At 35.3% G+C, this 27913-nt stretch overlaps 1 protein-coding gene across 1 annotated transcript in view; it reads left to right on the top strand.

Annotated features, from left to right (window-relative positions):
* The window catches only part of LOC149788467 (uncharacterized), a 45911-nt gene extending 18466 nt beyond the window's left edge, over positions 1-27445 (top strand). Inside the window, exons 3-7 of the mRNA XM_089974447.1 lie at positions 12727-13266; positions 14248-14454; positions 17593-18126; positions 19886-20092; positions 24818-27445. Coding sequence (XP_089830573.1) covers positions 12727-13266; positions 14248-14454; positions 17593-18126; positions 19886-20092; positions 24818-25308 — 1979 coding nt within the window. The 3' untranslated portion in view covers positions 25309-27445. The remainder of the gene's footprint in view (positions 1-12726; positions 13267-14247; positions 14455-17592; positions 18127-19885; positions 20093-24817) is intronic.
* The last annotated feature ends 468 nt before the right edge of the window (positions 27446-27913 follow it).

The raw sequence follows: 27913 nt of genomic DNA, 5'->3' as shown, positions 1-27913 counted from the left end.
TACTGTTGGAAAATATTTTGATATTAACTTGCGTTCGGTAAAACGTGTCGCAGATACTATGAACAAAACATAATATTTCATTATAATTTAATTGATATAACTCTGTCAAGCTAAGCTTTCTCAGGTAGAATATATCAAGTAGTTATTTCGCTTGTTACTGCGTAATATTTATACGATTAATTAAAAAAATTGTGTCATCTTAACTAATTATATATAATTATTTAAATGTCTGCGTGGTAATTAACACAACACAGTTCAAGAAAATATTTCACTTACCTCTGTTTACTTACGTATACGCTTCCAGACTGACTGGGTGAGAGAAATTTTGTCTGTCTTTTATAGTCATGATAACGCCCACGCAGAATATTCAAGAAACGACGGGAATTTCCAAAATAACTCATTACTACGTATTTTTGTTCGGGAATTTCCAAACCTATTTTCTAGAATGGTTGGAATTTTCCAAACGTATTTTCTAGAATGGTTCAGGAATTTCCAAAATTACTCATTCCTACTTATTTTTATTCGAGATTTTCAAAATGTATTTTCTAGAACGGCTTGGGAATTTCCAAACGTATTTGCATGAATGACTTGGGAATTTCCAAACGTATTTTCTAGAATGGTTCGGTAATTCCCAAAATAACACATTGCTACGTATTTCTGTTCAGGAATTTCCAAACGCATTTGCTAGAACGGCTTTGGAATTTCCAAACGTATTTTCTAAAATTGTTTGGGACGCTATAAAAGGCAGCCAGATCTCTTCGTGGTCCATTCAGCATGTATATTCGCGGAGGTAAATAGGTAACTAAAACATTCGTTTGTTGTGTCTATACTAATACAGTTGTTGTGCCGTCCTTAGAACTAAGATTATACATAATGCTGTAGATATGCTACTAGGTGTTATGTAATCATTCTTTTATTTTAAATATATATTTAAAATACAATGAACTATGAAAATATTAATGCTATTAGTTGTGCAATTAAAAAATAAAAAAGATGACGGTATAAAAATATGATTATTTAAATCCTGAAAAAAATTATTTGCGATTTTGAATCATTACAACAACGAAAATTTGATTATAAGTATATACTACCAGCAGAATATATATTCATTAACCTGATCCAGCAGTCTATGTTTCAATCCTTGGCGAGAATGAAAATACAGAAGTTGAAAAATGCGTCTCACTTTCACGCGTAATTAAAAAAAATTGATCAGAATTAGCTAACGAATACGAAACAAAAAATTATTGACACACATGTGAGGCAATGGAGAAAGATTGTCTGATCCTGAAAATAAAGCAGTGTCAGTAATTGTGAAAGTGAGCGTTTCAACTTTGTCTGGTGTAACGGATTGTGAACTGACATTCAGATTTATTTCTTATAATAATTTTTATTCTATAATTATCTGTTTTCTATGATTTTAAGTACCGTATAACCCCATCAAATTATAAAATCTGTGAAGAATACGATTTTTTATATATATTCAGATACTAATATTTAATCTGACATTTTTTTTTCTTTCTGAAAATATTTATTCGGATTATAATATTTTTCTGATTCTGATAATAATATTTATTCTGATAATAATAGTTATTAATGATGCGGATTTTTTATATATACAAAAACGGGAGATTCTGATGAAATTTAGTCAGAATTTATCGTTTTTTCATTGATTTTAGTCCATTTGTTGGTAGAAAATCTGGTCAAGCCTCATTCAGTTCTCTAAGTGGTTTTAGGATTAATTTATAATTTTGTTAATTTTATTCATTTTTTTAAAGCAGAAATGTAATCAGAATGAGATCAAATAAAAAGCGTTCATGAGATTTGAAAAAACACTTAATCAAAGTCAGTTAGAAAAGTACGCGAGGTTGACCCTGCGAGGATTAGTAATTTAACAGATTTGCGATGATCATTTGATAATAATAATAATAATAATAATAATAATATATTCGATTATTCTTATTAATAATAATAATAATAATATTATTATTATTATATTCTTCTTCTTCTTCTTATTATTATTATTGTTATTATTATTATTATTATTATTATTATTATTCTGATAAGAATGTTTGTTATAAAATTTTTTGTTTTTAGTAGGGTTTTGCCAATTACGGGTACCATATGCACCATCAAATTATAAAATCAGACTGATTTTCACAATTTCGTATAGCATATACCATATGAAATCTGACTGAATATTATTATTTGAGTACCATTCACCCTATTACCGCTCCAGTGGCCTAGTGGTTAGAACGTCCGCCTCGGATGCGGAATGTAGTGGGTTCGATCCTCTGCCAAGTCATACCAAAGACTTACAAAATATTATACTAATAGCTGCCTCGTTTGGCGCTCAGCATTAGGAGGTTAGTGTTAGGACTGGTCGGCCTAGTTTCAGGATAAGGTGACTGGGTGGGACATCATGCTACATGTTTGCGACATGATGCCCCAGTGCTACACATCACTATAAACTGACACACTGCAGACATCGTTGCGATATGACTGAAATTTTTTTAAAAGTTACGTTAAAAAATCCAAACCACACACACACTCATTCCAAACCTCACACGCACTCACTAACTCCAAGCGTGTCAAACACAATTTGATTTGTTTCCCTGGTAATCTACTGAAGCATTTTCCTGAAATGCGATGAATATTGGCCGTGGTGCTGAAAATCCCTGCTTTGATGCCATCTGCGATGTGAAATAACCCAGCAGCTTTAATTTGAACGCTATCTGTACTTACTGTCAACCATGACATTTTTGATTTACAGTTTTGACCCATGAAAGATAACAATCGTTGTTCTTCGTCGATCGATGGAGTCATTACTGGCATCCACAGTGAAAGTTTTGTTAGTATTACTTTACCTGCATCAACTACGCCAGGTCGCCAGATTGCGTCACTGTCGGTGGCTTTTCTTACCAGTACCACAGTGTTTGTTTTTGTAATAATATTATTATGATTTTTATCTTATAGGTGTTGTCTAATGTTGTAAAGCGCTTAGAGCTTCTAAAGATTAGGCGCTATACAAAGTCCTGATTATTATTATTATTATTATTATTATTATTATCTCCAAATATATGTTCTGACATTTCTACAGAATCCAAATATATGTGATAGTGGAATCAGACATGAAATATGTTCTTCTCCATTTAACATTTGTCTTGCGAGGCATATCCTAAGTTGAAATCGTCATTCATCGATGCAACTGCGTCCCCAGCTGAATTTAGCCTCACGCTGCTACTCTCGGAGTGATCAGTGGTATCCTTTGCAAACATCATTGACGGACCAGCTGACCTCGAGTAATCATCACTGTATCTTGCCAGACCCAAAATCATCGCTGCAATATCAACATTTTCGAGACATGGTTCAATATTGTTTCCTTGAATCGTGTATATGGCACTGCTAAATAATTCCATAACACCATTTTTAACAAAACCAGTTCGATCTAAAAGTCCGTATGTCGTATTATCTGCTTTCAAAAGTCTACCTTCTACTTCAGTAAACGCTTCAGCAGGTAAAACATATCTACTTGTACCTTGAACTTGTAATTCGATTCGTCCACGTGCGTTAGGTACACGTGCGTTATATGAATAATACTGATAATCGCGCTCAGATTCATTTTTCAGAATTGTAAGTCCATGTCAAATGCGGGATCAGATACACGTTTAAACATTTTATTTTAATTGTTATCGTCTAACACGAAGACCACTTCCTACTATTAAACTTGCCATTATATTTGTTTTCTTTTACTGAAATGGGTACACCAGCCAAGTCTGCTAGTGTTTGATTTGCAGCTGATGTTTTATTTTATTGACATTGGCAGGAATAACTTCAGTGCTGGGTAACTTTAGAAACACCGTCACTCCAATGGTATAAACAGTTTCACATTTACGTAGAGACACCGTCACTCCAAAGATAGAAACAGTTTCATATTTACGTAGAAACAGGGGCCCCGAGTGGCCGAGTGGTCTAAAGCGCTCTCCGTTACGGATCATTGTCATCTCATCTGTCTGCGTGGGTTCGAGTCTCGGATTCGGCCAATGTGGGTATGTGAGAAAGCTTACCAGTAGCTTCTCGTTGGTCGGTGGTTCTTCTCGGGGATTTCCCGGGTTCTTCCTCCACCATTAATACTGGCCGCCATGTATAGCCTATCGTGTGCTGATAAATGGCGTTAAACCCTACAACAACAACAAAAACAACGTAGAAACACCGTCACTCCAATGATAGAAACATTTTCTTATTTACGTAGAAACACCGTCATTCCAATGATATAAACATTTTCATATTTACATAGAAACACAGTCACTCCAATGATAGAAACAGTTTCATATTTACATAAAAACATCGTCAGTCCAATGATAGAAACATTTTCATATTTACGTAGAAACACCGTCACACCAATGATAGAAACATTTTCATATTTACATAGAAACACAGTCACTCCAATGATAAAACATTTTCATATTTACATAAAAACACCGTCACTCCAATGATAGAAACATTTTCATATTTACATAGAAACACCGTCACACCAATGATATATATTTTTTTACATGTACCTGAAAACCACATCACTCCCGTGATGGAAAAATGCTCACATTCACCTACTTGTAATGCAATATTATTACTTTGACATTCAAGGACATCACTGACATATATGGTGGTCACGAAACAGTCGTAAGTATTTTCACATTGAATACTATTTTAATGGTTATGTTATATTATTAAACAAAAACTAGGACAAAGTAGGAAGACCGAGAGCAATGTGTACTAAATTATAGACGACCGCACTTGCTAAGAAGTACATTGTTGAGAAGTGAAGCAAGTATCGGGTTTTCGCGTCTCGGGTATTCAGAAATAAAAAGCACCTTAAACGATATCAGTTTCAAAGGAGCGTGCTTATTACACATAAATCTGACATGAAATATTTCGCTGTCGCTCTGGCCAGGCAAAAGTTCCGCTACATGCTGAATACATTCAGTGCGCTCAAGAAAGGCAAAACCGTCCCCACTGTTGTGGTAAGAGAGACGTGTTATGCGGGCATATATTACTAAAACATTCAAGTTACCTTAGACTTATCATGCATGCTACTTATTATAACTTTGAACTCTTTCTACTCTTTAGTTTATCTGTTTAGCCACAGTTTTTAACCAATTTCTTCCATGTAATGTTATTCCCTAGATCTCACAATTACACCAGAACTAATGGAATAACCACTAAAGTAATAGAACCTTTATCACACAACTTATTTCTAGAATCGATTGAACAAACCCTATTATAATCTCTCTCTCTCTCTCTTCATGATCATCGTCTGAACAGGCTGAAAACTAGTAGTAGTTAGATTATAATTAATAGCAATAGTGAGGACTTTGTATAGCGCCTAAGCTTTAGAAGCTCTAAGCGCTTTACATTAGACAACGCCTATAACATAAAAACATATATAATGATATCATTGCAAAAAACAAACACCATGAAATTAGAAAACATAAAAAACATGCTGAAAATATTTCAGGTAGGAAACATTATTAGGTCTTTATTTAAGTTTGTTCTTGAAGTAGAAATAAGTGAGTTTTAAGAGCACTCTTGAATGGGATCACTGTGTTTTGTGTCTAAGTTCAGTGGGCAATTGATTCCACGTTGCTGGGCCCTGGTATACACAGAGAACAAATTTTGTGTTTGATTCTGGATCGAATGGATAGCCAGTGTACGTTTAGAGCAACTGGGAAGTGTGCTCTGATCGTGGTACTCTAAGTATGATCCGAGCAGCTGTATTTTAAAGTTTCTGGAATAAATATTGAGGTGAACCAGTGCAATGTGATAGTACTATTTTTGATGTGTGGTAATTTTATGAAATTTTTAAATTAAACTATGTAGTAGAAAGGAAAAGAAACCTATCGGTTGAGTCAAATCAAGAAATAATTTATTTCTCTTGATTTCAAAGTGAAAATGAAACGAAAACCACTTACACAATTGTGAATTAAATTCAAAATAATCCTAAATGTTCCATCGCTATTCCAAACGTATAGAATGTTCCGAATGAATGCCAATAGTCTTGAATGTCACAACGATGTTATCCAGAACGTTTTCTAATGTGTCCTCAGTAATTCTGAAAGTGGTGTTTTGGTCCCAAAAATATATGAGCTCCTTGTGATTCCAATGAATAAATTAAATAAATAAATGTAAACAATGCGAGGTTGGTGTGCGGGGAAAAACTCCATTGTGCAACAGCATGGCGGGCTTATATATAATTCCTCTATTAGTATCATAGATCAATAAACAACGACACAGGTGTATCTTTGCAGTTATAAAAATATATCAACGAAAATAATAAACAACTTCGTTATGATTCCTCATGGGACGCCATGCATCAATATTTTTACTGTTTCAGACTACAACGCTCTCTATTTCTAGAACACTTATTATTTCCTAGACTATTACGGGATATATATAAATACATGATCTTAGCCTACTAGACGATCTATCCGCGTATGTATAAGAAAGGCAATGTCATCTAGGTCTTTATTATCCATCCCTTACCATTAATATATTCGTTGAATATGGAGACTTAATTGATGGCAATGACATGCGTGACAAAATAATATCAAAATACAATCACCTAGAATTTTTTAAATATTTTTTTATATATATTTTCCTATGGAGATATTACGCCCACGGAAGCCTGACAGTAATCGAATATACTGAATATTACTTACACATTCCAGAAAAATCTTATCGATGGCGTCTAGCTTGAAATCGACTGGATTGGATTTTGCTAGTCAGTTTGATTAAAACACATGGCGGGTTAAATTCCACATATCGATTTTGTGCGTTTTTAATTATCAAAGAGGAATCAAGATTTGTTAGATTCAATATGTCATCGATAAAAGTTAGTCCCCATTAATATAAAAATAATTTAATCTTTCGGATGGTGGGCTTGCCATAATACGAAGGATCATTATGAGGAGTGGCATACGACTATTTTTTCCATAGCGAGTTAACCCTCTAACCCTCTATATTAGATTTAATTTACTTATATATGAATGTCGCCGTGGCGCAAATGCAGCATAAATTGAGAGAGCATACATCACAGGATCGAATCACGCTAGGGAAGATAAATATTTTTCTATATTAATTAGGGAGCCAGTCGAGTTTAGATAAGTTTCATATATATATAGATTGAAAGTCAACTTTAACAAAAGTATAGATTGATATTGTTATTGACTTGTATTTTTGATTTTGTTGAAGCTGTTAAACACGGCCGAAACTATGCTACATTCATCTACGGTAACGGCAGCGTCATCAGTGGCTTCCGAGCAGTAGCGTACTAAAGAGGCGGACGAGGAGATCTTGGGGAGCTAAAACAGCTGATATTTGTAACCAAAAGGACAAAATTGTGTTTTTAAATTTGTTCTTGAATCTCGACCTTACAGCAGATTTAATAACGCACCCGTATGACAAGAATTTGCAAACACATATCTCTACCAGAGTATGCTTCATGAACAAGCTGCTAATATATTCCCCAAACCCCCCACTATTCCTCTTTCACATCACAGCGAGTGAGAGGGACCGATACAACAATTCAAATTTTTTCCCAGCCACAATTTAGTTAACATAGACCTCTATCTTCTAATCATCAGACAACCACTTGTAGTTATATTTATGGGAAGCGATAAGAGGGAAGATATTTTTTAAACGCCTGCATATGTTGTTAATTTGAAATAACGCTGATTTCTTTAAATATAAGTTGTCTTGCAGGCATATCTATATTATTGTAAACAAATAGTCCACACATAATCGATTTTTAAGTTTTGCTGTTGCTGATGTATTTATATTTAACAGTAATATTAATGGAATTAATGTGGAAATGACAGACATGCATACAATGGTGCTTGATTGTCTTGTGTGAATGAAAAAGTTTATATGCCAGAAAAGGCCCCATGAAAGTATTAAATTCAGGAAAATCGTTGGCCGCCATGGCTCCGGCAGGGACCCACTAGGGAAGCTCACTAGCGCCCTCCCAAGAACCTTTCCCCGACTTAGGCCATTCTGAGCTCGTATTCTGGTCATTTGGGCCATCATCATCGCCCTGGGAACCATTAAAGCTACTCCCCTACCCCCTCGTCGCCATTTACCCTTAGTCACTGCGTCCGAGTATAGTTTAGTGACCCTACACAAGCTACTTCCGCTCGACTGTCATGATTTTGAGATGACTCATTTATGAAATCACGTTCATAATATTTTTCGACCATCACTAACTGCACTGGGCACTAGTGATACAGCACCGATGTCATCAGGGTGGCTATTCTAGAAACAACAAGGCCCACTGTGGGTGCACTGGCTATGCAGTATGCAACTATAATGATAGAACTTATACGTTTAACGCAAAGAAGTATCCGCTCACGTTTATTAATCTCGGCACGCAATTGTGTCTCTGAACCGCCACTTTTTCCATGTCGATGTTGTTAGGGATTCATTATGCGCATATTTATGTTCTAGTGCTATCATTCTGATTATCGACTTGTAATTGGAATGTTGCCATGCTATAACTATCACGCGATTACGTATAAACGTTCAATAAAATAACATAGTTTGCTTGTGCTATAATTTTATCAGAGACTAATTTAAAACAGCATCTAACTATAAACAACTTCCCCTCTCCGATCACATCCAGAGTTCTTTCCCATTTTTATTAACCCTTTATGGAACTCAACGTGGGTGTATCTGATCCGAGCGGGGTAGGGTACGTTAATCACGAATTCTGTCTTACCGTGTAATGGCAATCAAGAAATAGCACTGAGTTTCGGTATAAAGGTAAAATACTCGTCTTGTGTTATACCTTTCCACGCCCCCGTTCCATATGCAGCTAAATGTGTGAGTCTTTGCTCAAGTTTATTGATTACCCCAGTGACTGGTTATATGCAGCACAGCATCAAACTACAGCTGAGTTTATTAGGATTGTTCCTGGTGGTCATTAAGTCTCAGTGACACATCAGACACACTAAGTTTATAAAACGCCTTGTTTGTTTTCTTCATGCTAGTTCAATAAATGAGCATTTTTGAAAAGAGAAAAAAAAGTTGTCGCGGAGTAGAAACACCCTGTAGTTATTTGATTTTCCACGTAAATAACCCACTGATACCACTTGGAACTATATCTATAGTCACTGATATCCATGATAACGTTAAGTGACCACCACCCTGCATAAACTGCGTAATCATTGTTCTTCCGACTACGACGGTGTCAGCGTGGCAATTCACAGCGACGGTTTGACACTGTCACCTCTACAGCACCAGCTGCATTGTCAGGATGAATTGCATTATCGTCTACAAACCCAAGATGTATAACAGTGGATTTGTACAACTAAACTGACCTCGGCTTTTAATCTGTGATTGACGGACTATGAATCCAAGATTGAAATTTGTATTAGAACGTTTGCCGGAGTATAATTAATAAGGCCCCGGGACTCGATGAATATTCGACTGGATCCTGCAGATAATGAGACCTGGCAAGAATCCACTTAATAAGATAGATAACGCCATGTTATCATCATGATCTCGCGTACAGGAATACTTACACGGCTCAATGAGATATCGTAGACCGCAACTCTGATTGACGTGCTAAATGCCGTTGAGTTCACAGACGATACTTGAAGGATTGCATGATGGCTAATAAAAACTTGGTTATATTAATTTATCTGTGTTTTGCATTGAAGGCCAAATTCAAAATCAAAGGCAACAAATTTCGTGACGTATCGACTTAGTTTCTAATTATTTATTTTATTGGGATTTATGTGTAAATTTCAGACCAACAATTTGGCGTATCTTTCGGAGCAACACATGCCCTCTATGGAGGAATACCGGACATAACTTCGATGGAGCGATACCAGACATCTTTTATGAGGCGAAACTGGGAGATAAAGTGGCCATACATTTATGTATGATGCTACCTAGCAAATAAAACACTTGTGTGAGTTTGGCTGTTGGTTCATTCTTTTCCCTTATTTCCATGGACTTTTAGACAACAACCGTTGTCGGCTGAAAGTTCTCAAAACTCGCCAAGACTATAATCGATCAATGACCACAAGTTTCACAACCTCGCTATTTCATGGCTTCTCCTTGTTAGGATTTTGTAGGGTAACGTAAGTACTTCACATCATGAAGTAGAAATCACAACTCAAACGCCCAATGCAGGGAACTACTTTCCCATTTCATCCTGGGTCAGCCGAAACATAATTCTAAACTACATTTCCCATGCCCCCCCCCCCCCCAAACTATCTTCACAGTAACAATAATATGCACCTCCAAATAAAAAATATAAAACCTGTTCTTGGCGATTCCCTGGCGCAGAATATTAGTTCCTGTCACGAATATTTCACAGTGAAAGGCAAAACCAATCAAAACCTTTAAATTAAGATAGGAATTTCTTCGTGACATGGCCATTTATTTGGCTCTAACTTGATATAAAACTACGAAACTAATCCATGCCATAATATTATTTCATGAATTCTGTACACTATGACGTATGTTCCTAGATATTGGCTGATTACTCGGACCGAGAAATGTTTTCCCAACACTGACTTTCTATAATCAAGCAACTAGTCATTAATAACTAGAACAGCTATAAAAGGACACGTCAATACATATGACACATACCATATATATATTGCAATATTTACTGCAATCGATTACAATGTACGAAGGAGAGTAATGGGAAATAACTTCAGCAGTTGTATTCAAATATGATGACTAACCCAGTCTACAAGTACATATATTGCGTATAGTAAGCCCATTCAGCCCCCCCCCCCCCCCACGACTGCCTGTTGTCGTCATGTCGTTCCGCGAGAACATGCACAGCAGAGTGTGATTCAATGGCGCAACATCGGAGGCCTTCCCAGTCATCATGAGAGTCTAACAAGGCTGTGTCCTTGCGCCGACACTCTTCGCCATCATCTTCTTCTCCATGCTTCTCCAGTACGCCTTCAAGGACTTCAGCGAGGGAGTGTACATCCATACCAGGGCTGACGGCAAGCTGTTCAGCATCGTCCGTCTCCGTGCTAAGACTAAAGTCACAGAGGTACTCATCCGTGAATTGCTCCTTGCCGACGATGCAGCCTTGACATCACACACGGAAGATGGAGTTCAGCAGCTTTCATGCCGCCTCTCCCACGCCCGTAAGAAATTTGGACTGACCATCAGTTTGAAGAAAACGAACGTCATAGCGCAGAACGCAGACTCCTCTCCCTCCGTTACCATCAATGGGTGCAAATTGGAAGTTGTTGAGAGCTTCACATACCTCAGGTCAAACATCTCCAGCTCACTCTCCATCGATTCCGAGGTAAAAGGCAGGATTGCCAAGGCAGCAGCAGTGATGGCCGGACTTAACAATAGGGTCTGGAACAACCACAACCTCACCGAGAAGACAAAACTGCTTGATTACCAGGCCTGCGTGCTCAGCTCACTCCTGTACAGCAGCGAAACATGGACCACATATGCGAAACACGAGAGGAAACTCAACAGTTTCCACCTGAGATGCCTGCGGCAATTTCTGCACATCCAGTGGCAGGATAAAGTAATCAACACAGAGGTTCCAGAACGCGCTAACATGAACAGCATGTTCTCCATTCTCAGCGAGAGGCACCTTCTCTGGCTCGGCCATGTCAAGAGAATGGACCCAGGCCGTATTCCCAAGTACCTGTTATATGGGGAGTTAGCAGAAGGTGCACGAATCAACTGGACGACCACGTCTGCGCTACAAAGATGTTTGCAAGAAGTACAAGAAGACGGCCAACGTCAATGTCAACGACTGGGAGAGCTGTGATAACGACCATTCCACATAGGGCCTAGCTATCAGACAGGGAGTTCAAAAAGCCGAGATAGAAACATAAACCAAGCTAAAAAGAGAGCTAGAAAGAAGGAGAAACTAAAGCTTACTCTGGAGCTACACCATCGTCGACGGACGGATGCAAAGGAGAAGCACATTCAAGACTGATATGATAATGCAAATACGATCAGGGCAAATCAAATGAAATTGTTGGTTGTAAATCGATCACAAAGTGAGTAAAGAGTTATAAAACTACAATTAACAGACTAAAACACCGCATGACGTAAATGCATATATAATATACATCCAACAAAAGCATGGTTACACCCCACTCGTTTCCTTACAGTTAAATCCATTTTCTAACGGTGCCACTCTGAAACACACCCTTCGATGAAGAAATTCAAGTAACTAGCATTGGTTCTCTGCGTTCGACGAGCCACACAAGTCATGTGCAGCCGTGGTTTCTAGCTCAAAGGCTTGCTGCAAGGCCCTCTGTCCGCCTTAAAACCATGGCTGAGCGTCGCGCGTGTAAAATTACAACGATGATAACTAAAAATAAATTCGCGAAAGCTCGTTTGAGAAATAAATTAAGAGACGAATGAATTGTTCACATTATTGTAATCGGATTAAATGTAAGTTTACTTAAATCTAAATCCATTTTATCTCTTAAAATAACCCGCCCTACCTGAAATAGTTTGCCTTGTGTACTTGTATCATGCGTCCAATGCCATCATCAAATAAACATCATTATTATGTTGATGTCGCTGCAAACGTGACAAAATTACTAGAACTTTGTTATGCATCTTGCAAGGAAAACCCAGTGTAAAGTGATTTCAATATTTTGCCTTAAAGTATTTAACATCTGCTTCGAAGTCTATTACAATAACAAGTATTATTTTGGTTAACAGGCACGTTGATGTGGATACCGGTCGGAATGATGGCTCAAGTTCACTATGACCTAAACCATGACCTGTACAAACTCAGTAGCGTAAGCGGTGGAACAGTCACCAACGCAATGGTCAGCACTGGGTCGCCATCAGGTCTGATAGTAGCTGGAGTAGGAGCTTTCCTTGTCGTAATAGCTGGCTTCCTCTTTCTGTTCTACCCCTGCTTTATAGAGACTTCTGACTCGGAGTCTTCAGAATCCATTCGTGAGGGTAGGTCGCACTCCGAGAATGCGGAAGAGGTTTTGTTAGAATCAAATGTTGCATCTAAGAACGTCATGGATATTTTGCTTCTTTTGATGACTGGCTTAGCATTGCTGTTCTTGGCTGTTGGATATGCGCTTCCAGACTGGCTCTATATTACGTACACAGACAGCTTGAGCAGAACATCCTCTGTCCATATGTCTATCTGGTATAACACGTTGTGTCCAGCTTTCCTGCCCAAATGCATCACAACCTCTCACGGAGGGCTTAATCAGGACCTTACAGGTTTGAATGACACAGGTATGTCAGGTTCTTATATACACTATTAAATCTCAAGAGGCCATTTTATTGTGGTTTATTTTCCACATATTTTATATATGTATTATTCGTAGGCTTCGATGTGTCGCAGGAGAAACGATCTTACTCATAAGTTCAAACAGCAATTTTGAGAAAAATCTCATTTAGTATTTTTGCAATGAAAATATTGAATAAATTCATCACCACCGATCACTGTTTAGAAATAAGCGAAATGTATGTAATGGATAGTTTGTCATTTAACATTTTATTTTGGAAGTAGTGTTCACATATTTTGAAGAAATTTATATACTGACCAGTAATAGGAAAGGATTGTGTAGGTGTTTACATTACTGACCAGTAGTACGAAAGGATTGTGTACCTAGTTACATTACTGACCATTAGTACAAAAGGATTGTGTAGATAGTTACATTACTGACCAGTAATTTGAAAATATTGTGTAGGTAACTATATTAATTACGTCGTGTCAGTGTATGTGAACTTGGATGTTTTAAACATGGTTCGTGTCTTGACATCAAGATTATTTTATTTGTTTTGTGAACTTAATGATAGTGTATATCTGTCTTAACCTGCAATCATAATCCTTTGCAGGTTAGGGGACTTTTTTTCAGAAATCACGTTTCTCTCGGATAGTAGGTTCTTTTGTAAACAACATATACCTATTTCTTTCATAGCAGGTTCTTTTGTAATCAGCATATACCTATTTCTTTCATAGTAGGTTCTTTTGTAAACAACATATACCTATTTATTTCATAGTAGGTTCTTTTGTAAACAACATATACCTATTTCTTTCATATTAGGTTCTTTTGTTAAACAACATATACATATTTATTTCATAGTAGGTTCTTTTGTAAACATATACCTATTTATTTCATAGTAGGTTCTTTTGTATACAACATATACCTATTTATTTCATAGTAGGTTCTCTTGTAAACAAAAGATACCTATTCATTTCATGTTCTACAGAATATACGGTTCTGGTAAACAAGATAATTACTTCAACGAAAGGGGACTTGGTGTGGGATGCCTGGCAGGCGATGACTACTATATCAGTGGCAATGGTCGTCTTGGGTTTATCATTGGCCTTCTACCTTGTCTGGTACCTCCGGAGCAGGCGGATCAAGTACATCAAGTTTTTAGCGGTCCAAGGTTTCTGTCTTATGCTGGTCTCAGGTACGGGAATATCCACTTTCATCAATAAGTTATTTAACAACGCGAGAAACAGAAGCCATTTTGTCAAATTATGACGTAAAAATATATATTTGTATATATATTTGTCTTAAATTAGAAGGAGCGTTGATCATCATTATTAAGAAAACGTTACACAGTCAGATTGACCGCAAGACTAGTCATCATTACAGGTTATATTCGTTCTTGTGTCTATTATAAACATGTAGGTTTTTTCAAGCTTTATAAACTTTATAGACCGGGTATAACACGTGTACAATACTGTATTTTGGAGTCAACTATTTCTTCCAGACATCTTTTCTGATGTACCATTGTGCTTGATTAATTTGGGAAACACTTTATAAGAATTTAATGGCGATTTTGTTTGCCTTTTCTTTCTCTGCTCTGATTTGATTACAGCCACCGATCTATGCTGAGTACAGTCGAAGGCTGTCAAGAAAATGATACAAACATTTCAGATCGAGAGCGTTATTCAAATGTATTGAATACAAAAATAGATAACTAACGAGATTACGAAGCCATTTTCCTTAAAGGTGCATACAAATGACAAAGCAGTGTCATTATTTATATCGCACTTTACAAGTCATGTTAGAAAATAAATGTACATGCCATGTTAAGAAATAATGCATCAGAGTTGTATTCAATTCACTTTGTGCATCAGAGTTTATTCAATTCACTTTGTAAACCTTTTTATGAGTTTGCAGACGAAATAGACTAAAAGAAGCAAGACGAGATGAAAGGTATGCTTTTCCAAAGCTAACCATGAAACGAACATGAAGCATTCAATATGCTTCCAAAGAAATTAGCACCGAGAGATTATAAGTTCTTCGGTGAATCCAAAAGAACAATTTAGCAACATGTTGTGGGTCAAGAACAAAATGGGAATGATATGCACAAAATCGACAGGTAGTTAATTAGAAAAAAGAGCATTATTTGTCAATATAACATTTGTATATTTTGCTGATTAGTATCGCCTACATCAACACATTCGAATCATTACTACCGCAAAGCAGTGAATACACAAACCGGGTTCCAATAATAGCCACAAGGCATTGAATACACAAAGCCCTTTACAATAACAGCCACAAGGCAATGCATACACAAAGTCCGATCCAATAACAGCCACAAAGCAGCGAATACACAAAATTTGAAATTAAGATCTATGCAGATCAATCCAACTATTAATCCTTGCCAGAGATGATATATGGTTTTACAATTTTCTTATGGCAAATGTCTTGAGACCAGAATTATTAAGGATCATTTACTATGCGTCCCTGGCAAATGGGTGAGTTGTTGATGGAAACAGCAGTCAGTTACAATGAAGGTTACCAACCTAAAATGTCCATTGATGAACTATCGAAACTGAACAGGCCCATTGTAATGTCTGATTTCGCGATTGACAAATTAATTGCACAAGGTTTGTTACTAGCCATAATTATTTCATAATCTGAGTGCACACATATACGTGCTTAATCAGTATCCGATTGTTTTTGTAGCCTCTGTTGTAATATGCACATCTTTTAATGTCTTTCATACAGTCTGTACGGTATTGTAACTCGTGTTGCATTCTACGTAATGGATATATTGATTTCTTTCACATTTCCAATTGCGCAGGATGTTCCGGCTGACACAATTGCGAGTTTGTCCAAATTGATGTTCTACCAGTCATTTAAATACAGATCACGCTAATTATCAAATTGATGTTCTACCAATACTTTAAATACATGTCACGCTAATTATCAAATTGATGTTCTACCAATACTTTAAATACATGTCACGCTAATTATCAAATTGATGTTCTACCAATAATTTATATACATGTCACGCTAATTATCAAATTGATGTTCTACCAATACTTTAAATACATGTCACGCTAATTATCAAATTGATGTTCTACCAATACTTTAAATACATGTCACGCTAATTATCAAATTGATGTTCTACCAATAATTTATATACATGTCACGCTAATTATCAAATTGATGTTCTACCAATACTTTAAATACATGTCACGCTAATTATCAAATTGATGTTCTACCAATAATTTATATACATGTCACGCTAATTATCAAATTGATGTTCTACCAATAATTTATATACATGTCACGCTAATTATCAAATTGATGTTCTACCAATACTTTAAATACATGTCACGCTAATTATCAAATTGATGTTCTACCAATACTTTAAATACATGTCACGCTAATTATCAAATTGATGTTCTACCAATAATTTATATAGATGTCACGCTAATTATCAAATTGATGTTCTACCAATAATTTATATACATGTCACGCTAATTATCAAATTGATGTTCTACCAATAATTTATATACATGTCACGCTAATTATCAAATTGATGTTCTACCAATACTTTAAATACATGTCACGCTAATTATCAAATTGATGTTCTACCAATAATTTATATACATGTCACGCTAATTATCAAATTGATGTTCTACCAATAATTTATATACATGTCACGCTAATTATCAAATTGATGTTCTACCAATAATTTATATACAGCTCAAGCTAATTATCTTTTTTTATAATTCTTTTTTTATCCTATTACATTTTTTATATTTATTCAGCTATGATTAGATTGACCAAACTCAAATGTATAAAGTATTATATAGGGATTTATTTTCTTTTTAGAACGGTGAAAAATAATAATTCGTTATCATTCAAATAAAGCGGCCGTTAAAATCAACCAGCATCGCTTATACACATTCACGGCGTTCTTAGTGACATAGGTGTAAAGTCATGATTCTGTTTGTTGTATTATTGTTATTGTATTTCTGTTGTTTTGTTTTCTTTTGTGAGGTTGGGGATAAAAGTTGAGATAAATGCAGGGCAAAAATTAAATTTATTGTCCATTTACACAAGAAAAGACTAGTGCTGAGCGTTCAGGTGAAAGCAACGTTTAACCCGGCAATATCATTCAAAAGTTATTTACTAAAATATTTGATTCATCGAATATCATGTGATCGGAGGCACTCGTACCAAGTCTCCGGAACTCTTTAAAAAAGCTATTTGTGGTTTTCCGGGCTTAATGTACATTCTGTACGAGTTCATTTTCATGGTTTTAAAATGAATAATCTTTGTTATTTTGGTAATCTTTCAGCCGTTCTGATGTGGGTTCCGGTGGGGATGGCTGCAGATGTAAACCGGGATCTCAGCAACGATTTAAGCAATTTGAACTCCCAAATCAGGGGTGGTTCCACTTCAAGCAGCAAAAATATGACAATGAATGCTCCCTCCGCTCTCATTCTGGCAGCCATCGGAGCTTTCTTTGCGTCTGTCTCCGCTGTTGTGTACCTATGTTACCTTTGCAGGCCGCATGGACGTACTCATCGACGTAGCGACCGACACCTCAGTCAGAATAGTGACCATGAAGAGTACTCTAACGACAGACCAGTGAGATCTTCTGCTCTCCATGGGGTTCTTATTGTATTTACAATGTTGGGATTCATCCTGCTGGCCATTGGGTATTCTATACCTGACTGGGTGTACGTGACAACCACCGTCAATACAAACATCGAGGCCTCCGTTCACATGTCAATTTGGTACGATACGTTCTGTACAAACACTCAGAACGTCTGCAAGACTACTATCCATAGTGGATTCAACCAGGAACTGCAAATGTTGAATCAATCCAGTAAGTGTATTTGAGTTGTGCATAATCATTAATACAAGTAATGCATTCGCACATCAATGTCATATATTGTCGTTTCAAAGCAGTTTCCCAAACTTTCTTGTTATTTAAACTTTTCGTCAGGAGAACAAGCTACTTACATTAACAAACCAAATATGAACGCAAAAACAAATTAAAAACACTTACATATTTGGCAAGTTAACATATTTTTCTCGGTGATAAACGCAATACTTTTTCATGAGCAGTTAAGCTTGTATTTTAAGCCACGATGCCTTGTGAATATTCTGTGTAAAATGCCTTATTAGCAACTACGATATCAGCTAGATAAATCATAAAGCAAAATTTATTAAGACGATTTAAGATGTTGAATGCCATGGAGCATACTTGTTCCTTATTGTTAACGCAGGTTCGCCAATAATTGGCGATATTTGTTACACGTTGCTTCTTAAAATCAAGAAAAAGCTAAATAAGGCTGCCGTAGTAATTATAGTAAGTCGTGTTTATTTATGAGTATTTTAGGAATGTTGTATAACATTAGTACAAGCTATGAATATCCATTTACAAAGGTTTCATATAGCAATTTTTCGTCATGAAAGGCATTGCACCACTTTTTAATAAAAATGAATATTTACTCAAAATTTCTGCGTCGATAAAATTATTTCGATTTCTGCAGGCAAGAAACTTTCACTAAATATACGGACAATAACTTAGATAGTAAGAACTTTGAGAACTGGCGATTTCTTTTACATTAATGCTAAAGAAAAAATGTGACACCTTTTCTGAATGTTTCTGTTTCATGTTTAACTTTCATGCGCTTTCTTGGATTCACAAAACTTCATTTAGGTGCATGAATTCTGATCATTATCCTTGTACTAAATCTCCTAGTCTAGCGTACATGATTCAAAATGTTTAATTTAATATTTGGATATACTCTAATAAAAGGGATGTAATCTAATAAAGAGGATATGATGTAGTAAAGAGGAAATAATCTAATAAAACTGGATGTATTCTAATATAGAGGATATAATCTGACAAAGAGGATAAAGGGGATACACTCTAATAAAGGGGATACACTCTAATAAAGGGGACACACTCTAATAAAGGGGATACACTCTAATAAAGAGGATACAATCTAATAAACAGGATATAATCTACTAAAGGGGATATACTATAATAAAAGGGATATAAGCTAATAAAATGGAATATAATTTAATAAAGGGGATATACTCTAATAAAGGGGATATAATCTGACGAAACGGGATATCATCTAATAAATGGGATATACTCTGATAAAGGGGCTTTAATCTAATGAAGGGGATATAATCTAATAAAGGGAATGTACTATAATAAAGGGAATATACTATAATAAAGGGAATATACTATAATAAAGGGGATATAATCTAATAAAGGGGATATACTATAATATAGAGGATATAATCTAATAAAACGGGATATAATCTAATAAAGGGGATATAATCTAATAAAGCGGGATCAAAAATAGTATTTTGGATATGCTACATACTTTGTTGTTAATAGCAGTAAATGTCAAGCTTAAGAAAGAATTTTTCAGACTTATTCACAGTAGGTCGTCTGAAAAAAGAAAACTACTAGGAATACACGGAAATATCTATAATTCGATGGATTTCTTACGTTCTGAATAGTAAAATGACACATTTACAGAATCTCCATTAAGTCAAGATTCGATGCAACCGATAATCATGTTTGCTCCTGCAATACTTTTCAACTTCTCCATTTCGCACAGGTTACACACAATTCGTGGAAAGGGTGATGTTGCTAACAGATGGCGACCTGGCGTGGACGGTATGGCAGTCGTTAACCACCATATCCGTTTGTCTGGTGTTTCTCGGGCTCGTATTCGCCATCTCTCTGGTCTGCTGTATCAAGAAAAAGCATTACAAGTACTACAAAATGCTAGCAGCTGAAGGATTTATTTTCCTATTCATAGCAAGTAAGAATGTTTCGTATCATTGTACACGTCTACTATCTCTACCCACATGCAAAACACACTGATATGTTTCAATAATGTCTCTTTCCTCAAGAAAAGTAGGAACATTGGTGTATTTCATCTGTAAAGCTTAAGACGCGAGTATCAGCTAAAGATTAAAAACAAGAGAGAAAATGACTGTGAAAAATATGTACTCGAAGAGCGAACACCGCACTTCTACTAAATGCCCTGAATTTATTTTCAATTGAGATGAAAAACTTGCCTATTGCTTTCAGGCTAATATTTTTTATTAGCTTATTTGGATGAAAATCGCATGTAAATGGTATCATAGCAACCTGGTTCAAATCTGTTGTTCACTTCGATTTCTGGTTGTCTTTGCAGATATCAACGAAACTGTTGATCTTTTTTAAAAAGTATAAGCAATGCTACACTTGACGATTCTTGAGATCAATGCTTTATATATATTACTAACATAGCAGTACAGTAAATAAATACAGTAATTTTCAAGATACAAATCACTGATATCTACTGAGGTTTCCATTACGGTTATAGCTTTAAACATACATTGATAATATTTAAAGATCTAAAGAGAGAGAGAGAGAGAGAGAGAGAGAATAAACATACATTGATAATATCTAGAGAGAGAGAGAGAGAGAGAGAGAGAGAGAGAGAGAGAAATAGAATAGAATAGAACCGAACCTTGGGATTCACTAGCTCTTGAACATTATTCCCAATATTCGTTTAGATCTAGGAATATCCCTGTGTAACGCTCGTCTTAATTGTTTTTTCTGTGACCTCATTAGCATAGCTTTGGCTTCCAAAACAGCCAGGTGTTGCATCGTTTTGTGTCAGCAGGAAGTTGCTGCTACTTTAAGAAGACAATATGTCTGCAACCTCGTTATCAATTGAAGCAAGGAGCATCCAGAAACTATAAAAGAAACGCTTCCGATTACTTTTTCTTATGTAATTTAGGCATGTCTTAGGGATAAGGTAATAAAGACAAGTTGTTTATCCATCTATGCATTTGTTCATGTCTTTCGTCAGCTCTAGAAGTAGCTTAGCTCTGGGCATAAATATAAGCCTTACTTACTTTTCAACATTATCATGAGTCTTGTCGAATAAAGTTTTCTTTTCGATGGTATTAAAGTTTTGTCCAACGTACAATCCTGGCGAGCTAAACAATTTCAGTTTCCCTGACCTCTTTTATCCAATGTCTGTTTTGCAACTTTACTCTGTGCCTGGTAGTGACTGTAGATTACAGATGTTTTCCGTAGCTCTCTCGTACAAATTATGACGTATCATATTTACATGAAGACGTAAGAAATGAGTTGGCGTGATGATATTTAAGTTTTATGTTTGGGACAACATATTCTGTTCGAAAATAAACTATGTCGAATGTTCTAATTCTTTGGATTTAAAAAAATAAACTATAATGAATTTTTTTAGCCAGAAGAATTATGACAAATATTTATATAACATGATATGATCTATTAGAGGAAACAAATTTGCTATATCTAGTTTTTGTATTTTTTCTATTAAAATTACTTTTAGTTTGAATTGCATACTGTGCAAGAAAGTTGTGGTATCTTTGCTAGTTTTGTTTACTGTTATAAATGCTATTGATGATGTATTAGGGTTGGTTGATTATATTTTGTGGATTATTGATGGGAGTATTAGGGTATGTTAACTATACTTTGTATGCTTTTGATGAAATGTTAGAGATGGTTAATGATTTTTGTGTACTTTGATGGAATTTTAGGGATAGTTAATGATATTTTGTGTATTTTGATGGAATATTAGGGATAGTTAATGATTTTGTGTACTTTGATGGAATATTAGGGATAATTAATGATATTTTGTGTACTTTGATGGAATTTTAGGGATAGTTAATGATTTTTTGTGTATTTTGATGGAATATTAGGGATAGTTAATGATTTTGTGTACTTTGATGGAATATTAGGGATAGTTAATGATATTTTGTGTATTTTGATGGAATATTAGGGATAGTTAATGATATTTTGTGTATTTTGATGGAATATTAGGGATAGTTAATGATTTTGTGTACTTTTATGGAATTTTAGGGATAGTTAATGATATTTTGTGTACTTTGATGGAATATTAGGGATAGTTAATGATTTTGTGTACTTTGATGGAATATTAGGGATAGTTAATGATAATTTGTGTTCTTTGATGGAATATTAGGGATAGTTAATGATTTTTGTGTACTTTGATGGAATATTAGGGATAGTTAATGATTTTTGTGTACTTTGATGGAATTTTAGGGATAGTTAATGATTTTTGTGTACTTTGATGGAATATTAGGGATAGTTAATGATTTTTGTGTACTTTGATGTAATATTAGGGAGAGTTAATGAGTTTTGTGTACTTTGATGGAATATTAGGGATAGTTAATGAGTTTTGTGTACTTTGATGGAATATTAGAGGTAGTCAATGATAAATTGTGTACTTTGATGGAATATTAGGGATAGTCAATGATAAATTGTGTACTTTGATGGAATATTAGGGATAGTCAATGATAAATTGTGTACTTTTATGGAATATTGGGGATAGTTAATGATTTGTGTGTACTTTTATGAAATATTAGGGAATTTTTTTGTGCAAAGTTAAATTATTAAGGATAATACTTTATTTCAAATGATTATAATAAAATATGGATAGGTCGCTTTGTTCATAATATATGTCTTTCATTTAGATCCTCATTGCTAGTTATTGTTTTAAGGAACAGATAAATGAATAATTACACAAAGACTGATAGCAAGATTGATACCAATCATTTTACTCTAAGAATAGGATTTTTTTAAAAAATGTTGTTTAATTGTCTGAGTGATTTCTGAAATCAAGATTGGGAACTAAGTCAGCTTTAGGTGTTTACAACTGCAGAGTCAAGGTCAAACTCAAACTATTTTCTGAAAAAAGACCGAGTTCCTAGTAAACAAAACTTTAATATTGTGACATGTAATGAAATTAAAAATAAAAAGATTTGAAAACTTACAAACAATTAAATCAAATCAAATATAAATTAAATCAAATATACGTAACAACGGCCAGTATATCTACATTTCTTTGACTGAGAGAAATCACCAAACAAGCTCACGAGAGAGATTGACAATTCGGGGATAAATATCTTAAACCGCCCTAACCACAAACAGATTCATAGAAATAGAGATATACTGAATTCTTTTATTTTTTTTTTTACAAAACAAGATTTTCACAAAAATTGAAGCATATAAACTTTTGAGTATGATTTTCCTTTTCCTTAGATGACTGATATGCAAGACCAGTTATACAATCTAAGAAAAAAACCATTGAAATCTTACATATACTTTTTTTTAGGTTTCCTCAGTTCCAGTTGTATTATTCAGTTGTAAAATGCTGAACATTTTATTAATAAAAAGGTTACCGCTTATGATATACTTATATGATTGATTAATATGTCATTACAAATCGATAAGATAATATGTCTGCTATAACCGCTCCTGTGGCCTCTTGGTTAGAACGACCGCCTCGAATGCGGGAGGTTGCGGGTTCGAACACCGGTCGAGTCACACCAGCTGCCTGCTAGACGCTCAGCATTAAGAGGTTAGAGATAGGTCTGGTCGGCCTAGTGTCAGGATAATGTGATTGGGTGGGACATTATGCTACATGTCTGTGGTATGATACCCCAGTGCTAGAAATCACTATAAACTGCCACACTGCAGACATCGTAGCGATACGACTGAAAAATTGTTAAAGCTATGATAAAAATCCAAATCACTCGCACTCTGTCTGCTAAATAGGTTAATGCAATTGTTCTTAAAGCATTTAATGTAAAATGTCATTTTTCTTTCTATGACTGAGACAACAGCATCACACAAAGTACGTGCAACACAAAAGATTCAATTACATGTGCTACGAATTCAAACAAAGTTGAGTCAGAACACAAAACGAACAGTTTAGTATGTAATTTTAGGTCACATATATTCGTTCTACGCATTATTACAAAATCGCGATAAATGCAGTTAGAGAATGCTCGCACTTTTCCACGAAAACAATTCGGATATGTTACTAGCCTCATGCCAGATGACGCTTGATTTACAATCACGTCAGGGGAGATCATCTTTATTACGTGCATGGGAGATACTCAATCATTTCCTAAAACATTCTCAACAATAGTTGTTCAGTACTAAACGTTTCCAAGTCCCGATAAATCTTATGTTAGTCAAAAGTATCCTCATAGACAAACTCATACCAGTTTTTGTCATAGGTTATCCGTCATTTCTTTTTCTTTTTCTTTTTGGAGAGGCTGAACTGTTGCAAGGTGTCATATGTCACAATTTCACGTCCAGGGTAGAATAGGTGTTTGATTATCCACAGTGCACCGTATCCAAAACACCCACTGAGAATTATACCAAAACACTCATATTCTAAAATTTAAACAATTTCCTTTGAAGAAAGAAGGAACCACAAACACCGACAATAAAGTGAAAAAAAATCATACTCAAAAAATAGATACCATTACTGACCATGAAGTGATATTTGTGTGCCAAATTTTAATTGAATTTCAAAAATCTATTTTAATAATTTTTGGGAATATTACAGGGTTATAAAAAATGAAAATGGAAAGTCTCTAATAACTCATATGTTTGTTAGTGGTCAGCTTCAGTGTTGTCAATATTGCCGTTTTTTTAATATTAAAATTTTACTAAAAATGTATTACTTTTCTGCTAGATGTCTTGATGTGGGTGACGATTGGAATGGTTGTCGATGTTAACAGAGCACTTGATACCGCTTTTATGACGATGGCCAGGCCCTTGCCCGCCGTATTTGAAGGGATGAACCTCAAACCTCCATCTGGCCTCATTCTTGCCGCTATAGGGACCTTCTTCTCCTTCATCGCCGCCGTCATCTTCCTCAGCTACCTCTGTACCTCTCGCAAGCGACGCAGTACCCAGCGTAGTAAATATTACACTTATACGAAATACCCCAACGCAACTCACAATATCTCCTACGTGGAAGATCCGAGATACATCTACAGTCGTGGAGCTCCTCCGGCATACTACGATCAAAGAGTGGTGGCATATGACGATCAGCCGATGGTAGAGTACTTGAGGCAGTCTAAGAGAGATTTCCGAGAATACTATGATAGCCAAAATATCTCTGCCGGTCCCTCCAGGTTCTACCGGTATTATGAGTACCCTCATCAAAGCTATAAATTTTAAAATTAGCGGAGTATAAATGTTAAGGAAACTTAATCTTTGAAGCATGCAGTATTAAAAGAATTCTTACGAGGTTTTATTCAATCTTTAGCAATTTAAAATTGTCGTCGTAACCATGTTATCCTTGCATTGCTATCCTGCTATAGCATTTCTACATTGTTATCCTGGCTATAACGTTTTAAATGCTCGAAGCTTAAAAAGAACCCAGCAAAATGCCCAATCATCGAAACCCTGCTTGATTTTTCTCGTGGGATACCATCGGACCCGCTATGTATGCTGTTTTCCGTTGGAAAAATGGAACATGATAATATAAATAATAATAATAACGACAAATTTGTAAAAATGGAACAATATACCATGTATAGCAATAATAACAATACATTTGTAAATATTAGTTGTAGCAATGAATGAGCAGTATCGCTTGTTTGTTTTGTTGATGACAATGGAAATTTATGGTAAAACTGACAATCCTGTTTGCGTTAATCTTAAAAGTAGACACCAATCAAATGCCCCAAAGAGTAAGAGTTATGACAATCCGATTGGTTAGTTTACAAACGATACACATCACCTGTACGCGGTAATTGCTGTACCCTACATGTCATTATTACCGATCGTAGAAATAAAATCAAGTGTTTATTTCTTTGCATGAAATTACTGCCATAAATTCCAAAACTTAAATGCTTGTTAAAAGAGTCAACAGAAATTTTACGAAAACAAACATGCATGAAACCTTAACTAAATTGTATCTTGCCAAAGAAAAGGGAATGTCCTGGAATTGTATTGGTTATATATTTTACACCCCACCCCCAGCCAGCCTTCCACCCTTCGTCCCCCAGCCCTGTGCCAAAAATGTTGCTTAAATTTGATTTTGTTGCGGTCATTTCATAGCAATAATCATAAGTAATATTAAAACATGAAAGGAAAAGAGGAAAATCTGCTTAGTTAGGCTATCCAGGAAAGAATTTGTTATTCATATATAAATATATTTTTCCTTATACCACCAGACTGAGTTTCAAATTTAGACCATTTTCTATTTTTTCAAATTCTTATATTTGTTTCTGCCGGGGCATGTCAATTGATAGGTTTTTTTTATATCAATGATGTGATATAATTTACTTGGTGTAATACATACGCGACTACAAAAGAAAGCTGCTTATTTTAGACAACTACTTGAACAAATAAAAAATGCTCCGAGTTTGCAACGCGAATGATGTAAGATGCACCCAACTTTGCATAGTAGAGTACTACAACACTTAAGACCTGCCCAGTATATCCATAATCTTATATTTTACTTACGTTAAATATACTCATGTTTATATATATGTGTGTTTAATAGACCCATGTCCATGTATATGTATTTCACAGACCCATGTTCATGTGTCTATGTTTAATAGACCAATGTTCATGTATATGTGTTTAATTTTCCTATGTTCATGCATGTGTTTAATAGTCTCATGTTCATGTATGTGTTTAATAATCCCATGTTCATGCATGTGTTTAATAGTCCCATGTTCATGTATCTGTGTTTAATAGTCCCATGTTCATGCATCTGTGTTTAATAGTCCCATGTTCATGCATGTGTTTAATAGTCCCATGTTCATGTATCTGTGTTTAATAGTCCCATGTTCATGCATCTGTGTTTAATAGTCCCATGTTCATGTATCTGTGTTTAATAGTCCCATGTTCATGTATCTGTGTTTAATAGTCCCATGTTCATGCATCTGTGTTTAATAGTCCCATGTTCATGTATCTGTGTTTAATAGTCCCATGTTCATGTATCTGTGTTTAATAGTCCAATGTTCATGTATCTGTGTTTAATAGTCCCATGTTCATGTATCTGTGTTTAATAGTCCCATGTTCATGTATCTGTGTTTAATAGTCCAATGTTCATGTATCTAAGTGGATACTCATACATATCCATTGTATTAGTCAGTTTTTACATATAATATGTTATTGTAGACATATAGTTCCTGGTAAACAATGTAGCCGACAGTTGTTTTTAATATTATACGTCGACTAACGCTGGGTGTAAGGAACAATCACTAACTCAGTAATTCAGAATGATTTTAAAATTTAGTTCATGGATTTGCCTTCTTGTTTCCTTTTTCTTTAGTATTAATAAACCATTGAAAACATCCAACCTGCTCTGAGCTTTTTCCTTTTGAGATTTTGGCAAAGGCCTCCAGGAATAGCTGTCTTTTAAAGTAATAGGATTTTAAAATTCAGATAAATCATATGTACAGCAGATACTATTTAGGGGGTATGTGAGAATGTTTGCGTTTAGTTTCTCGTGGGTCGGTGGTTCTTTCCGGGGTTTTCCCGTGTTCTTCCTCCACCATTAATACTGACCGCCATGTATAGCCTATCGTGTGCTGAAAAATGACGTTAAACCCTACAAACAACTTCAACAACAACTACTATTCAGGAGTAAATTATGTGTTCATCTGAATTACCTTTTTTTCAGGTAAAAATGCTTTTTTTATTTTATTTTTTACTATATTTTGCAGTAATGACAAATTAATATTCTTAATTATCGGTGTGGCACCTACACCGCCGGATAGTTTTGTTTTACGCATAAGGTCAGCGTTTATGCTATTTAAAGATAAAG

The sequence above is a fragment of the Sinohyriopsis cumingii genome, chromosome 11 (assembly GCF_028554795.1).
Source record: "Sinohyriopsis cumingii isolate HCF-2022 chromosome 11, ASM2855479v2, whole genome shotgun sequence".
NCBI lineage: Eukaryota > Metazoa > Mollusca > Bivalvia > Unionida > Unionidae > Sinohyriopsis > Sinohyriopsis cumingii.
The sequence above is the reverse complement of the archived record's forward strand: the minus strand, read 5'-3'. Positions and strand labels throughout refer to the sequence as shown.